Below are 16110 nucleotides of genomic sequence, written 5' to 3'. Positions count from 1 at the left end.
ACAGCTGTGTTTTCAGAGTATTACTGTCTATACAACTGTGTATTACTGTCTATACAGCTGTGTATTACTGTCTATACAGCTGTGTATTACTGTCTATACAGCTGTGTATTACTGTCTACACAGCTGTGTATTACTGTCTATACAGCTGTGTATTACTGTCTATACAGCTGTGTATTACTGTCTATACAGCTGTGTATTACTGTCTATACAGCTGTCTATTACTGTCTATACAGCTGTGTATTACTGTCTACACAGCTGTGTATTACTGTCTACACAGCTGTGTATTACTGTCTACACAGCTGTGTATTACTGTCTATACAGCTGTGTATTACTGTCTATACAGCTGTGTATTACTGTCTATACAGCTGTGTATTACTGTCTATACAGCTGTGTATTACTGTCTACACAGCTGTGTATTACTGTCTACACAGCTGTGTATTACTGTCTATACAGCTGTGTATTACTGTCTATACAGCTGTGTATTACTGTCTACACAGCTGTGTATTACTGTCTACACAGCTGTGTATTACTGTCTATACAGCTGTGTATTACTGTCTACACAGCTGTGTATTACTGTCTACACAGCTGTGTATTACTGTCTATACAGCTGTGTATTACTGTCTATACAGCTGTGTATTACTGTCTATAAAACATGCAATAGGCTTCCCTTTGATCAGTAACCGTGTCGTCCGAGTTAAAGACATGTCCTTCCCTGTGTGTTTCAGAGCCCTTCTGTCTGGCTAACTACCCGTCAGCGTTCCACAGTGTGATGTTCAACCCGGCAGAGCCCCGACTACTGGCTACAGCCAACTCCAAGGAGGGAGTGGGGTTGTGGGACATACGCAAACCTCGCACGTGAGACAACATGGCCGCCCGTTAACTGTCACTCTCAGAAACTTCGGCACCTTTTTTTTTTTTATCACCCTTTAACTCTCAGAACTTTCAGGCTGTAATCCAGCAGATGTCTGACCCAATTTGTCCACCAGAGGGCAGTTTTGTTCTAGTATTGCGTCATTGCTTCTAGTGTTTGCACGGTTATACCCGTACCACAGTAATACCACGGTACCAAAAAGTCATGATACCAACGTTTTAGAATACCCTAGTACCGTTTCATATGTTACTCCAGCCCTGTATATCTATATAACCTGCTGGGACCTGTTATAAAGTGTTTATAAAGTCAGTTGTGTTTATAGATTCAGTTGAATTTGAAGCGAACAGCCAGTACTAGTCTCTTGTATGAGCAGGTGCAATAATATCCACAGCACTTTCATGCTCATATCACGTGTGGCAGCTGTACTCATGAGACGTGCTTCAGAAGTAGGATTCGTATAGGCCTCGTGTTCGCCTAACTATATCAAAAATCTATTTCTTTCTGGTGCTCCTTAAATTCTGTTTGGGGCGTAACGTTTTAGAAGGTGGGAGCAGTGTGTGTGTGTGTGTGTGTGTGTGTGTGTGTGTGTGTGAGGGAGAGCTGTAAAGAAGGGTTTTCATGCAGTGTTTTCCCCCCTTTACTGACACGATGACATGCAGATCATTATACAGGGATATTATCCAATCAGCCATTCTATGCAACATTCTATTTATACACTGCACAGGGTGAAGTTAAATCCAGTGTGTTGTATTGAGTAGAAGCGTAAATTTCACTGACAGGTTTTTAGTGTCCGAGACGAACAGGATGTTTATTTTAGTTTAAATTTGTTATTTAAATTTTTTTTTTTACTGTGATATCTCGATACTACTCGATATCGTGATACTTGGCATGGTATCGTTTGTGAAATGTTGGTATCGTGATACTTGGCATGGTATCGTTTGTGAAATGTCGGTATCGTGATACTTGGCATGGTATCGTTTGTGAAATGTTGGTATCGTGATACTTGGCATGGTATCGTTTGTGAAATGTCGGTATCGGGATACTTGGCATGGTATCGTTTGTGAAATGTTGGTATCGGGATACTTGGCATGGTATCGTTTGTAAAATGTCGGTATCGGGATACTTGGCATGGTATCGTTTGTGAAATGTTGGTATCGGGATACTTGGCATGGTATCGTTTGTGAAATGTCGGTATCGGGATACTTGGCATGGTATCGTTTGTAAAATGTCGGTATCGGGATACTTGGCATGGTATCGTTTGTGAAATGTCGGTATCGTGATACTTGGCATGGTATCGTTTGTGAAATGTTGGTATCGTGATACTTGGCATGGTATCGTTTGTGAAAATGTCGTTATCGGGATACTTGGCATGGTATCGTTTGTGAAATGTCGGTATCGGGATACTTGGCATGGTATCGTTTGTAAAATGTCGGTATCGGGATACTTGGCATGGTATCGTTTGTGAAATGTCGGTATCGGGATACTTGGCATGGTATCGTTTGTAAAATGTTGGTATCGTGATACTTGGCATGGTATCGTTTGTGAAATGTTGGTATCGTGATACTTGGCATGGTATCGTTTGTGAAAATGTCGTTATCGGGATACTTGGCATGGTATCGTTTGTAAAATGTTGGTATCGTGACAACACTGCTTCTGCTTTGACCATATAACACTGAAACTGCCTCTAAATGTAATCAGACCTGCTAAGTACCTTCCCTTTTGTTATCAATCACATTTCTAAAGCTCTTTTTACATCAGTAGCTGTCACAAAGTGCTTTAACAGTCAGCCTAGACCATTCCTTTCTAATCCACCTCTCGTTTCTCTTTCCTTGTCTCTCCATCTCTCTCTCTGTCTCTGTCTCTCCCAGTTCTCTGCTGCGGTACGGCGGCAGCATGTCCCTCCAGAGTGCTATGTCGGTGCGTTTTAACAGCGCGGGTACCCAGCTCCTGGCCCTGCGTCGCAGGCTACCCCCGGTCCTCTACGAGCTACACTCTCGCCTACCCAGCTTCCAGTTCGACAACCAGGGCTACTTCAACTCCTGTACCATGAAGAGCTGCTGCTTCGCCGGAGACGAGGACCAGGTGGGGTAGACCCTGTCGTTCGTGTAAAAAGCCCAGGATGGTGGCAGTTTCTGAGATACTGGATTTGGCGTGTCTGGCGCCGACGGTCATACCACGCACAAAGTTGCTTAGGTCACTCGTTTTGTCCATTGTAATATTTTATATAGCAAGCCACATGACTCACTGTCTGTAGGAAGGGGAATGGTGTACCTAATATTTAGACCTGCGAGCCATGGGGTGTGTGTGTATATACACTACATGATCAAAAGTATGTGGACACCTGCTCGTTGAACATGTCATTCCAAAATCATGGTCATTAATATAGAGTTGGTTCCCTCTTTGCTGCTTTAACAGCCTCCACTCTTCTGGGAAGGCTTTCCACTAGATGTTGGAACATTGAACATTAGTGAGGTCGGGCATTGATGTTGGGCGATTAGGCCTGGCTCATAGTCGGCGTTCCAATTCATCCCAAAGGTGTTTGATGGGGTTGAGGTCAGGGCTCTGTGCAGGCCAGTCAAATTCTTCCACACTGATCTCGACAAATCATTTCTGTATGGACCTTGCTTTGTGCATGGGGCATGGTCATGCTGAAACAGGAAAGGGCTTTCCCCAAATTGTTGCCACAAAGTTGGAAGCACAGAATCTAGAATTGCATTGTATGCTGTAGGGTTAAGATTTCCCTTCATTGGAACTAAGGGGCCTAGTCCAAACCATGAAAAACAGCCCCATACCATTATTCCTCCTCCACCAAACTTTACAGTTGGCACTATACATTGGGGCAGGTAGTGTTCGCCTGGTGTTCACCTGTCTGACTGCCAGATGGTGAAGTGTGATTAATCACTCCAGAGAATGTGTTTCCACTGCTCCGGAGTCCAATGGCGGTGAGTTTAACACCACTCCAGCCGACACTTGGCATTGCGCCTGGTAATCTTAGGCTTGTGTGAGGCTACTCGTCCATGGAAACCCATTTCATGAAGCTCCCACCAAACAGTTATTGTGCTGATGTTGCTTCCAGAGGCAGTTTGGAACTCTGTAGTGAGTGTTGCAACCGAGGACAGACGATTTTATACGCTACAGCACTCACTGGTCCCATTCTGTGAGCTTGTGTGGCCTACCACTTTGCGGCTGAGCCGTTGTTGCTCCTAGATGTGTCCACTTCACAATAACAGCACTTAGTTGACCGGGGGCAGCTCTAGCAGGGCAGAAATTTGACGAACTGACTTGTTGGAAAGGTGGCATCCTATGACTGTGCCACGCTGAATGTCACTGAGCTCTTCAGTAAGGCCGTTCTACTGCCAATGTTTGTCTATGGAGATTGCATGGCTGTGGTCTCGATTTCATCCACCTGTCAGCAACTGATGTGGTTCAAATAGCTCAATCTACCATTTTGAAGGGGTGTCCACATATTTTTGTATTTTGTGTGTATACATGTGTGCCTGTGTATATGTACTGTATATATGCATACATACTGTGTGTATGTATATACAGTACCAGTCAAAGGTTTGGACACCTAGTCATTCAAGGGTTTTTCTTTATTTTTACTATTTTCTACATTGTAGAATAATAGGGAAGACATCAAAACTATGAAATAACACATATGGAATCATGTAGTAACCAAAAAAGTGTTAACCTCTCTGGGCTAGGTGGCACCAAATCGTCCCACCTACGTAACAGCCAGTGTAATCCCGTGGCGCGTTATTCAAAAACCTTAAAAATGCAAAAACTTCAATTTTTCAAACATATGACTCTTTTACACCATTTTAAAGACAAGACTCTCGTTAATCTAACCACACTGTCCGATTTCAAAAAGGCTTTACAACGAAAGCAAAACATTAGATTATGTCAGCAGAGTACCCAGCCAGAAATAATCACACACCCATTTTTCAAGCTAGCATATAATGTCACATAAACCCAAACCACAGCTAAATGCAGCACTAACCTTTGATGATCTTCATCAGATGACAACCCTAGGACATTATGTTATACAATACATGCATGTTTTGTTCAATCAAGTTCATATTTATATCAAAAAACAGCTTTTTACATTAGCATGTGACTAGCATTCCCACCGAACACTGCCGGTGAATTTACTAAATTACTCACGATAAACGTTCCCAAAAAGCATAACAATTATTTTAAGAATTATAGATACAGAACTCCTCTATGCACTCGATATGTCCGATTTTAAAATAGCTTTTCGGTGAAAGCACATTTTGCAATATTCTCAGTAGATAGCCCGGCATCACAGGGCTAGCTATTTAGACACCCAGCAAGTTTAGCACTCATCAAAGTCAGATTTACTATAAGAAAAATGTTATTACCTTTGCTGTCTTCGTCAGAATGCACTCCCAGGACTTCTACTTCAATAACAAATGTTGGTTTGGTTCAAAATAATCCATAGTTATATCCAAACAGCGGCGTTTTGTTCGTGCGTTCAAGACACTATCCGAAAGGGTAAATAAGGGTGACGAGCATGGCGCAATTCGTGACAAAAAAAGTCTAAATATTCCATTACCGTACTTCGAAGCATATCAACCGCTGTTTAAAATCCATTTTTATGCCATTTTTCTCGTAAAAAAGCGATAATATTCCGACCGGGAATCTGCATTTAGGTAAACGGAGGAAAGAAAATAAAGCATTCGGTTGACTCGGGCACGTGCCTAAGCCCACAGTACTCTGATCGGCCACTTGCCAAACGCGATAAAGTGTTTCAGCCAGAGCCTGCCTCGATATCGTTCAGCTTTTTCCCGGGCTCTGAGAGCCTATGGGAGCCGTAGGAAGTGTCACGTAATTGCAAAGATCCTCAGTCTTCAATAAAAAGAGCCAAGATAAAACACAACTTGTCAGACAGGCCACTTCCTGCATGGAATCTTCTCAGGTTTTGGCCTGCCATATGAGTTCTGTTATACTCATAGACACCATTCAAACAGTTTTAGAAACTTTAGGGTGTTTTCTATCCAAAGCCAATAATTATATGCATATTCTAGTTACTGGGCAGGAGTAGTAGAGACCCGGCTGCTGTCTGGGGGGGAGACCCGGCTGCTGTCTGGGGGGGGGGATCCGGCTGCTGTTTGGGGTTTTAGGCTGGGTTTCTGTACAGCACTTTGAGATATCAGCTGATGTAAGAAGGGCTTTATAAATACATTTGATTTGATTGGATCTCATACATTGAGATTTGTTTCGACAGTTTGTGTTGGAACTCGTTTCAGAATTTATTGGCGAGCTACTCAACCTGTTGAAGACTTCTACCCTAGTGAGACAGAGAAGGTGTTGGTTTGACTCCTAGTTGGCACCAGACGGAAAAAAAAACATATTTCTGCTCAGTGTGTTTTGAACAAGTTACACCACGTCTCAAATTCTATCTTCCCTCAGAGAAGAGATTTTGTCATAAATAAATCTCCACTGTACTGAACATGCTGCTTGTTTTACACTGAGATTCGTGGCCCCCGATTTCATAAAGCGTCTGGAGTGCTGATCTAGGGATCAGGTCCCGTCTGTCCATGTAATCTTATGATGATCTAAAAGACCCAAACTAAACTGATCTTAGATCAGCGCCCTTAGAGACAATTTAACGCTTGATCCTAAAATGTGGTCGGAGGGCCTCCGAATAGCTCCACATTGACATGATTAGTGGCGGAAGATCCTCTATAAACACAAAGTCGCTTCCTTGACAACAGCTCTGCCCTGCACCCCGACGAGCAAGACGTATTAATATGCCCTGTCTTCTGCAGAGGCCGTATCACCGTAATGCAGACACCAGGTTAACAATGCAGCGCCTTTAACTCTGAGGCTTTATGAATACAGGCCCTGGACTGAAAAATAACTGGGCCTGATGGTTCTGTTGTCCCGTCTGTCTGTGGGGTTCTGTTGTCCCGTCTGTCTGTGGGGTTCTGTTGTCCCGTCTGTCTGTGGGGTTCTGTTGTCCCGTCTGTCTGTGGGGTTCTGTGGTCCCGTCTGTCTGTGGGGTTCTGTTGTCCCGTCTGTCTGTGGGGTTCTGTTGTCCCGTCTGTCTGTCTGTGGGGTTCTGTGGTCCCGTCTGTCTGTCTGTGGGGTTCTGTGGTCCCGTCTGTCTGTCTGTGGGGTTCTGTGGTCCCGTGTGTCTGTCTGTGGGGTTCTGTTGTCCCGTCTGTCTGTAGTTTGCGTCCCAACTGGAACCCTATTCCCTATATAGTGAACTATTTGTTGAAGAGCCCATAGGGGATAGGGAGCCATATGGGATGCAGCCTACGTCTCTACTGAAATGGAATAATCACATTTTTGTTTGGTGATTTATTGTGTGGTATCAACTCCTCAACATGGGGTACAGAATATTACCACCATCATGTGTTTATTCAGAGGACTTTAACTCTCACCCTCTGTCCCCAATGGACCCTATTCCCAATGTAATGTACTACTTTATTCCCAACACTGGGAATAGGGCTCTGGTCTATAGTAGTGTACTATATAGGGAATAGGGCTCTGGTCTATAGTAGTACCACTATATAGGGAATAGGACTCTGGTCTAAAGTAGTGCACTATATAGGGAATAGGGCTCTGGTCTATAGTAGTACACTATATAGGGAATAGGGCTCTGGTCTATAGTAGTACCACTATATAGGGAATAGGACTCTGGTCTAAAGTAGTGCACTATATAGGGAATAGGACTCTGGTCTAAAGTAGTGCACTATATAGGGAATAGGGCTCTGGTCTATAGTAGTACCACTATATAGGGAATAGGGCTCTGGTCTATAGTAGTGCACTATATAGGGAATAGGGCTCTGGTCTATAGTAGTACCACTATATAGGGAATAGGACTCTGGTCTAAAGTAGTGCACTATATAGGGAATAGGGCTCTGGTCTATAGTAGTGCACTATATAGGGAATAGGGCTCTGGTCTATAGTAGTACCACTATATAGGGAATAGGACTCTGGTCTATAGTAGTACCACTATATAGGGAATAGGGCTCTGGTCTATAGTAGTGCACTATATAGGGAATAGGACTCTGGTCTATAGTAGTACCACTATATAGGGAATAGGACTCTGGTCTAAAGTAGTGCACTATATAGGGAATAGGACTCTGGTCTATAGTAGTGCACTATATAGGGAATAGGACTCTGGTCTATAGTAGTACCACTATATAGGGAATAGGACTCTGGTCTATAGTAGTACCACTATATAGGGAATAGGGCTCTGGTCTATAGTAGTACCACTATATAGGGAATAGGGCTCTGGTCTATAGTAGTACCACTATATAGGGAATAGGGCTCTGGTCTATAGTAGTACCACTATATAGGGAATAGGACTCTGGTCTATAGTAGTGCACTATATAGGGAATAGGACTCTGGTCTATAGTAGTGCACTATATAGGGAATAGGACTCTGGTCTATAGTAGTGCACTATATAGGGAATAGGACTCTGGTCTATAGTAGTGCACTATATAGGGAATAGGACTCTGGTCTATAGTAGTGCACTATATAGGGAATAGGGCTCTGGTCTATAGTAGTACCACTATATAGGGAATAGGGCTCTGGTCTATAGTAGTACCACTATATAGGGAATAGGGCTCTGGTCTATAGTAGTACCACTATATAGGGAATAGGGCTCTGGTCTATAGTAGTACCACTATATAGGGAATAGGGCTCTGGTCTATAGTAGTGCACTATATAGGGAATAGGGCTCTGGTCTATAGTAGTGCACTATATAGGGAATAGGACTCTGGTCTATAGTAGTACCACTATATAGGGAATAGGACTCTGGTCTATAGTAGTACCACTATATAGGGAATAGGGCTCTGGTCTATAGTAGTGCACTATATAGGGAATAGGGCTCTGGTCTATAGTAGTGCACTATATAGGGAATAGGGTGCCATTGGGGGTTGAAATGTCTTAATCTCTGTTCTCTTTCTCTAGTACATCTTGTCTGGATCAGATGACTTCAACCTTTATATGTGGAGAATCCCGAAGGATCCTGAAGCAGGTAAGAGTGTGTTTTCTCTTATCGGTGTGTCCATCTGTGTCCATCAGATTATAATCTCTCTCTTATTCCGCCCTGCTCCCCTCCAGGAGGCCCGGGTCGTGTGGTGAACGGAGCGTCCATGGTCCTAAAAGGTCACCGTTCCATCGTGAACCAGGTCCGGTTCAACCCCAGCACTTATATGATCTGCTCCTCCGGGGTCGAGAAGGTCATTAAGGTACGTTAGTGGCGGCGTCGTCGTCGGTGACCTCGCCGTTACGTCGTCGTCGTGGTGACGCGTGCAGGTCAAGTCTAGTTGTTCATCTCTCCGTCGTTGTATTTTGTCACTTCGAGGTACGTGACGTCATTGAGGGTTTGTGTTTTCTCTCGCTATTTACATAATGTATAAGTGTGTGACTTAGTTATTTGTAAAATGACTTGGTACATGATTGATCCATGTCATTGCAACATCATGCATGTCAATACATCGCAATTAAATTTCCTCTCAGTTCAGTTGTCTTGGAACTTTTTTTAAAGGGAAGATGGCAAGAGTTTTTATTTTATTTACCGAAGTAACAACGTTAGTGTTAGTCATAAACATAGTAACTTAGTTGTAGTTGGTTTTACCTAGAACTCAACAAAAATACTTCTCCGTTTCAAATAAGTTAATTATTTCAAAAACATATCTTCAAAACGACTTATTTCTCAAGGTCATGTGGAGATTCTGGTTCATCTTAGCCCAGCCATGAAGACTGTGTTTGGAGTGTAGCTCACCTACAATCCACCAAATCACGAGGAGGTGGTGTGACGTAAACAACCAATCAGATTTCCCATATGATCCTGCTCGGGCTGCTCCAGGCAGCTCTGACTTCTCCTGCACTAGAAGGCTTGCCCCTGCCTCGAAAGGAAAGTGGAAAATAATTCCCGCCTGCTCTAATATTTTAGTACCGTTCTGTTTTTCTTATACTTGTTTGATCAACTTTTTTGACCTGTCCTCTGAAGGAAACCACCTGATTCTACTAATTAGCTGCTCAACAAGACCTTAACTAGCTGAATCAGATATGCTGAATTAGGGTTGGACTGAAAACCTACAGGACAGTAGATCTCCAGGACAGTAGATCGCCAGGAAGAGGGTTGGGCTGAAAACCCTACAGGACAGTAGATCTCCAGGACAGTAGATCTCCAGGAAGAGGGTTGGACTGTAAACCTACAGGACAGTAGATCTCCAGGAAGAGGGTTGGACTGTAAACCTACAGGACAGTAGATCTCCAGGAAGAGGGTTGGGCTGTAAACCTACAGGACAGTAGATCTCCAGGACAGTAGATCTCCAGGAAGAGGGTTGGGCTGTAAACCTACAGGACAGTAGATCTCCAGGACAGTAGATCTCCAGGAAGAGGGTTGGGCTGTAAACCTACAGGACAGTAGATCTCCAGGAAGAGGGTTGGACTGTAAACCTACAGGACAGTAGATCTCCAGGAAGAGGGTTGGACTGTAAACCTACAGGACAGTAGATCTCCAGGAAGAGGGTTGGACTGTAAACCTACAGGACAGTAGATCTCCAGGAAGAGGGTTGGACTGTAAACCTACAGGACAGTAGATCTCCAGGAAGAGGGTTGGACTGTAAACCTACAGGACAGTAGATCTCCAGGAAGAGGGTTGGGCTGTAAACCTACAGGACAGTAGATCTCCAGGACAGTAGATCTCCAGGAAGAGGGTTGGGCTGTAAACCTACAGGACGGTAGATCTCCAGGAAGAGGGTTGGACTGTAAACCTACAGGACGGTAGATCTCCAGGAAGAGGGCTGGACTGAAAACCTACAGGACAGTAGATCTCCAGGAAGAGGGTTGGACTGTAAACCTACAGGACAGTAGATCTCCATGAAGAGGGTTGGACTGTAAACCTACAGGACAGTAGATCTCCAGGACAGTAGATCTCCAGGAAGAGGGTTGGACTGTAAACCTACAGGACAGTAGATCTCCAGGAAGAGGGTTGGGCTGTAAACCTACAGGACAGTAGATCTCCAGGAAGAGGGTTGGACTGTAAACCTACAGGACAGTAGATCTCCAGGAAGAGGATTGGACAGTAGATCTCCAGGACAGTAGATCTCCAGGACAGTAGATCTCCAGGACAGTAGATCTCCAGGAAGAGGGCTGGACTGTAAACCTACAGGACAGTAGATCCCCAGGACAGTAGATCTCCAGGAAGAGGGCTGGACTGTAAACCTACAGGACAGTAGATCTCCAGGAAGAGGGTTGGACTGTAGATCTCCAGGAAGAGGATTGGACTGTAAACCTACAGGACTGTAGATCTCCAGGAAGAGGGCTGGACTGTAAACCTACAGGACAGTAGATCTCCAGGACAGTAGATCTCCAGGAAGAGGGTTGGACTGTAGATCTCCAGGAAGGTAGATCTCCAGGAAGAGGGTTGGACAGCCCTGTAGGGAATAAGCTGGGTGGATCCTCCATATGACATCACCCCAAAAAAATACAATTTACAGGATGACTTCGGTATTCCGATCGGTTTTATGTTAGAACTCGATAAAATTGAAAAGTATAATAATATAATGTCTCCATGTGGTTATGTTAAATACACAAACTTAAACTTCTAGTTAACACAACAAAGTGGGTGCTCATTCAAAGTGTCATCAGAATATCTGGTGATCGTCTGGCGTGAGTGAGCTGTTTTTACTCAAACCTCCTGAAAGGTAAAGCCAGCGACAGTCTTCTCTAGGTGATTCCCCACCTTGTATGGTTCTCTGTCCCTTTATGAATCAGAGGGCTTGAGGTGAAATCTCTTCACCACTATCCACTGTCTCTGACTGAGACAACTGTCTCTTCGCCACTGTCTCTGACTGAGACAACTGTCTCTTCGCCACTGTCTCTGACTGAGACAACTGTCTCTTCGCCACTGTCTCTGACTGAGACAACTGTCTCTTCGCCACTGTCTCTGACTGAGACAACTGTCTCTTCGCCACTGTCCACTGTCTGTCTCTGCTACTCTCCAGCCCAGACAAGCGTAGTGGCCTGAGCTTGTAAAAGGAAAGGCTGTCGTGTTAATTCATCATAACCTCTGCTCCTCCAGGCTGCTGTTGGTACATTATCTTCTTCAATTTAAACTCTAACCCTCCTCTCCCCCTGAAACCTCTCCGTTCCCCCAGGCCTGGAGCCCCTACCAGCAGCCGGAGTGTCTGGGCGACCTGGGTGGTTTTGTGGAGGATAAGTCCAGGAGTCTGTACAGCCATGAGGAGTACATCAACTTGGTCCTGAACAGCGGCAGCGGCCTGAGCCACGACTACGTCTCACAGGTAACACCGGTTCACATCCCAAATGACCCCCTATTCCCTGTATAGTGCGCTGCTTTTCCCTATATAGTGCGCTGCTTTTCCCTATATAGTGCGCTGCTTTTCCCTATATAGTGCGCTGCTTTTTCCCTATATAGTGCGCTGCTTTTTTTCCATATATAGTGCGCTGCTTTTTTTCCATATATAGTGCGCTGCTTTTCCCTATATAGTGCGCTGCTTTTCCCTATATAGTGCGCTGCTTTTCCCTATATAGTGCGCTGCTTTTCCCTATATAGTGCGCTGCTTTTCCCTATATAGTGCGCTGCTTTTCCCTATATAGTGCGCTGCTTTTTCCATATATAGTGCGCTGCTTTTTCCATATATAGTGCGCTGCTTTTCCATATATAGTGCGCTGCTTTTCCATATATAGTGCGCTGCTTTTTTTCCCTATATAGTGCGCTGCTTTTTTTCCCTATATAGTGCGCTGCTTTTTTTCCCTATATAGTGTGCTGCTTTTTTTCCCTATATAGTGCGCTGCTTTTTTTCCCTATATAGTGCGCTGCTTTTTTTCCCTATATAGTGCGCTGCTTTTTTTCCATATATAGTGCGCTGCTTTTTTTCCCTATATAGTGCGCTGCTTTTTTCCCTATATAGTGTGCTGCTTTTTTTCCCTATATAGTGCGCTGCTTTTTTTCCATATATAGTGCGCTGCTTTTTTTCCATATATAGTGCGCTGCTTTTTTTCCATATATAGTGCGCTGCTTTTTCCATATATAGTGCGCTGCTTTTCCCTATATAGTGTGCTGCTTTTTCCCTATATAGTGCGCTGCTTTTTCCCTATATAGTGCGCTGCTTTTTCCATATATAGTGCGCTGCTTTTTCCCTATATAGTGTGCTGCTTTTTCCCTATATAGTGCGCTGCTTTTTCCATATATAGTGCGCTGCTTTTCCCTATATAGTGCGCTGCTTTTCCCTATATAGTGCGCTGCTTTTCCCTAAACATACACACACATTTTGTGGGGATTAATTAAGAACTGTTCCATGTCATCTCAGTCCATCCAGGAGGATCCTCGTATGATGGCCTTCTTTGACTCTCTGGTGCGTCGGGAGATCGAGGGCTGGAGTTCGGACTCAGACAGTGACCTGAGTGAGGGAGCCATCCTGCAGCTCCACGCCAGGGGACGACGCTCCACACGGGCTGTAAGAGCCGGCGCCGGGGTCCTGGTTGGGAGTGGAGTCGCCACGCCTGTACCGCCCGCTGCTGCTGCTACCGCCGACTCAGACCACTCCTCTTCGTCCTCATTAGCTGCCCCCGAGGCCTCGGGGGCGGAGCATCCTGAAGGGGTGGAGCCACCGCAGTCGAGGAGGCGTGGCAGCAGATATCAGCAGTCTGTGTTCTTATTGGACCTGGTGGGAGAGGACTCTGACTCCAGTGGATTCTGGCCAGACCCCATGCCCCGGCCTCGCTCTCCCAGCCCCCGAGACAACTCCACCCTCTCCAGCCCCACCTCCTCCCCCGCCGGCGCCTCCTCTAGCTCCTCCTCTTCCACCTCCTCCACCAGCTCTGAGGACGAGGAGCAGAGGAGAGCCAGTAGGAGACAACGTAGTGCAGCCCGGTGGCGCCGCATGCACTTCCCCCGCCTGTCCAGTGGGGGGCGCCCCGAATCCGCCCAGGCCTTGTACCCCGGGGGGGTCGACTCCTGCTCCTACCCCAAGATCTCAATCGACGAGGCCTCGTCCTCCTCCGTATCCTCCACGGAGCTTCAGCAGGACCAGGACTCGGTCCAGATCGGACCCCACAGAAGTGGCTCTAAAACGGGGAGACGTAAGTCGCACACCCTCCCTGGTTCTAGCCCTGCGGTGTCTCTGGACAGCCAGGACGACCGAGCGGAACAGGAAGGGCTCCTCATCGCCTCCCTTCTGTCTCAAGACGCCCTGCAGGAGAGGAACGAGTCCCGGGCAGGAAGGGCTGGAGAGAGGAGGGCTGCTTTAGAGAGAATGGCCGAGGGCTTAGATAGTCCTGAAGAGGCCGACGAGTCAGATCATAGTCGCTGGATCTCCCCTAGTTCCAGACACCACAGCCCTGGACTGAACGGGCTGCAGCACCTTGACATGACTGAGGTGCCAGTAGGCTGTAGGGGTCGTCTGGCTCCAGACCTATTTGAATCCTCAGACTCGGAGAGAGAGACCTTAGAGTTGAAATCAGCAGGCACTAGGACCCTGTTGGAGGAGGAGGAGGAAGAGGGGGAGGAGGGGGGGTCATCGTCTCAGAGAGGCCCAGCCCAGGGTGCGCTGAAACGGACTCACATGGGGTCAAGAGGTCAAGGGTCAGGGGAGGGGTCAGGGGGTTCGGAGACCTCAGAGAAGAAGTTCAAGACATGATGATTACACCTGAGGTGCCAGGTGATCATTTGGTTTAGGACCGATTACATCTCAAATGACACCCTGTTCCCTATGGTGTTTTACTTTAGGGCCACGGCGGCGACCCGTAGACTTTAGGGCCACGGCGGCGACCCGTAGACTTTAGGGCCACGGCGGCGACCCGTAGACTTTAGGGCTACGGCGGCGACCCGTAGACTTTAGGGCCACGGCGGCGACCCGTAGACTTTAGGGCTACGGCGGCGACCCGTAGACTTTAGGGCCACGGCGGCGACCCGTAGACTTTAGGGCCACGGCGGCGACCCGTAGACTTTAGGGCTACGGCGGCGACCCGTAGACTTTAGGGCCACGGCGGCGACCCGTAGACTTTAGGGCTACGGCGGCGACCCGTAGACTTTAGGGCCAGGGTGTCATTTCAGAAGCCTGAGACTCAATTTAGGGTGGCTTTTCTATGGGTTTTTACAATCCAGTTTCTTGGTTTGGCCGTCACTCTAAAAAGGGTGTCGCAGCTTTGAGACATTGGGCGGGTTTGTTTTGCGTGGCCCAGGTGGGCGGAGTTGGCACATTTCAGACCATTCCGTTGGTCCTTAAGTGAAATCTCCACCCACTGCTCATTGGGACACTTATTTTCTTGTGAGCAAAAACACAGTGACATCATCACTTCGGTGGTCAAACCACAAAGATGACATAATATACTAACATATAAGTAATCATATTGACAGTAATGGTATTGTTAATTCATTTGCTAGTCATTTAGTATTAAGGCAGAAATGTTGTGGGGGTTTTTTTATGTTCATGTTTTGAAACAAATACATTGAGTTTTTAATTTTAAGAGAACACTCATGGGGGGGGTGGGGGGGGGGGGAGCTAAAATTCAGGACTAAAGCTTTCAGACAGTGTATTTTATTTCAATTGGAGTTAATGAGACACGATTCATTTCGATTTTTCAGTGCGATGCTCTGCTTTGCTTGGTGAAGTTTCTGTGTTTCCATGGCAATCTGGTGGAGCCAGCCCAACCAGCTGTTTGAGTTGTGCATTAAAGAAGATATTATTATGATGATGATTTCAGTGTTAAAAGGAATTGATTGCTTTTGTCTCCTCTCCTGACCCAAGCCCTCTGTTACCAGCAGCAGCAAATGTATTTTTTTTGTTGCTTTCTTCAATTAAAGAATCATTTATTATCAATGATTTCACTGCCATTTCTGATCCTCTATTCGTTGTAAGGAATGTTTATCCATTTTACAATAATAATAATTAGAGGTGTTCACCAAACCCACAGTCAGGTACGTATTAAGGTTTTTGGGGTAACCGTTCGCTTCGGTTTCGCTACAGCAGGAAAATGTGAAAGTAAACCAGGAATAGACCATGAGCCTTATCTATAAAATCTTAGTTTAGTTTTTCCAGGTTTCAGATTTTTCCCTGTTTTTTTGTTGTAGGTTTTCACTCAAAATCCCATTTTAGAATGTTTGGACACACCTAATCATTCCAGGGTTTTTCTTTATTTTTACTATTTTCTACATTGTAGAATAATAGTGAAGACATCAACACTATGAAATAACACATATGGAATCATGTAGTAACCATTTA

At 45.6% G+C, this 16110-nt stretch overlaps 1 protein-coding gene across 1 annotated transcript in view; it reads left to right on the top strand.

Moving 5' to 3' along the window:
• Window positions 1–15708, top strand: part of dcaf5 (ddb1 and cul4 associated factor 5) — a 28627-nt gene extending 12919 nt beyond the window's left edge. Inside the window, exons 5-10 of the mRNA XM_045708038.1 lie at window positions 726–855; window positions 2740–2953; window positions 8822–8888; window positions 8975–9102; window positions 12022–12168; window positions 13198–15708. Coding sequence (XP_045563994.1) covers window positions 726–855; window positions 2740–2953; window positions 8822–8888; window positions 8975–9102; window positions 12022–12168; window positions 13198–14526 — 2015 coding nt within the window. The 3' untranslated portion in view covers window positions 14527–15708. The remainder of the gene's footprint in view (window positions 1–725; window positions 856–2739; window positions 2954–8821; window positions 8889–8974; window positions 9103–12021; window positions 12169–13197) is intronic.
• Window positions 15709–16110: the final 402 nt, after the last annotated feature.

Source organism: Salmo salar, chromosome ssa01 (assembly GCF_905237065.1).
Source record: "Salmo salar chromosome ssa01, Ssal_v3.1, whole genome shotgun sequence".
Classification (NCBI taxonomy): Eukaryota; Metazoa; Chordata; class Actinopteri; order Salmoniformes; family Salmonidae; genus Salmo; species Salmo salar.
This window is presented reverse-complemented; position numbering and strand designations above follow the sequence as displayed.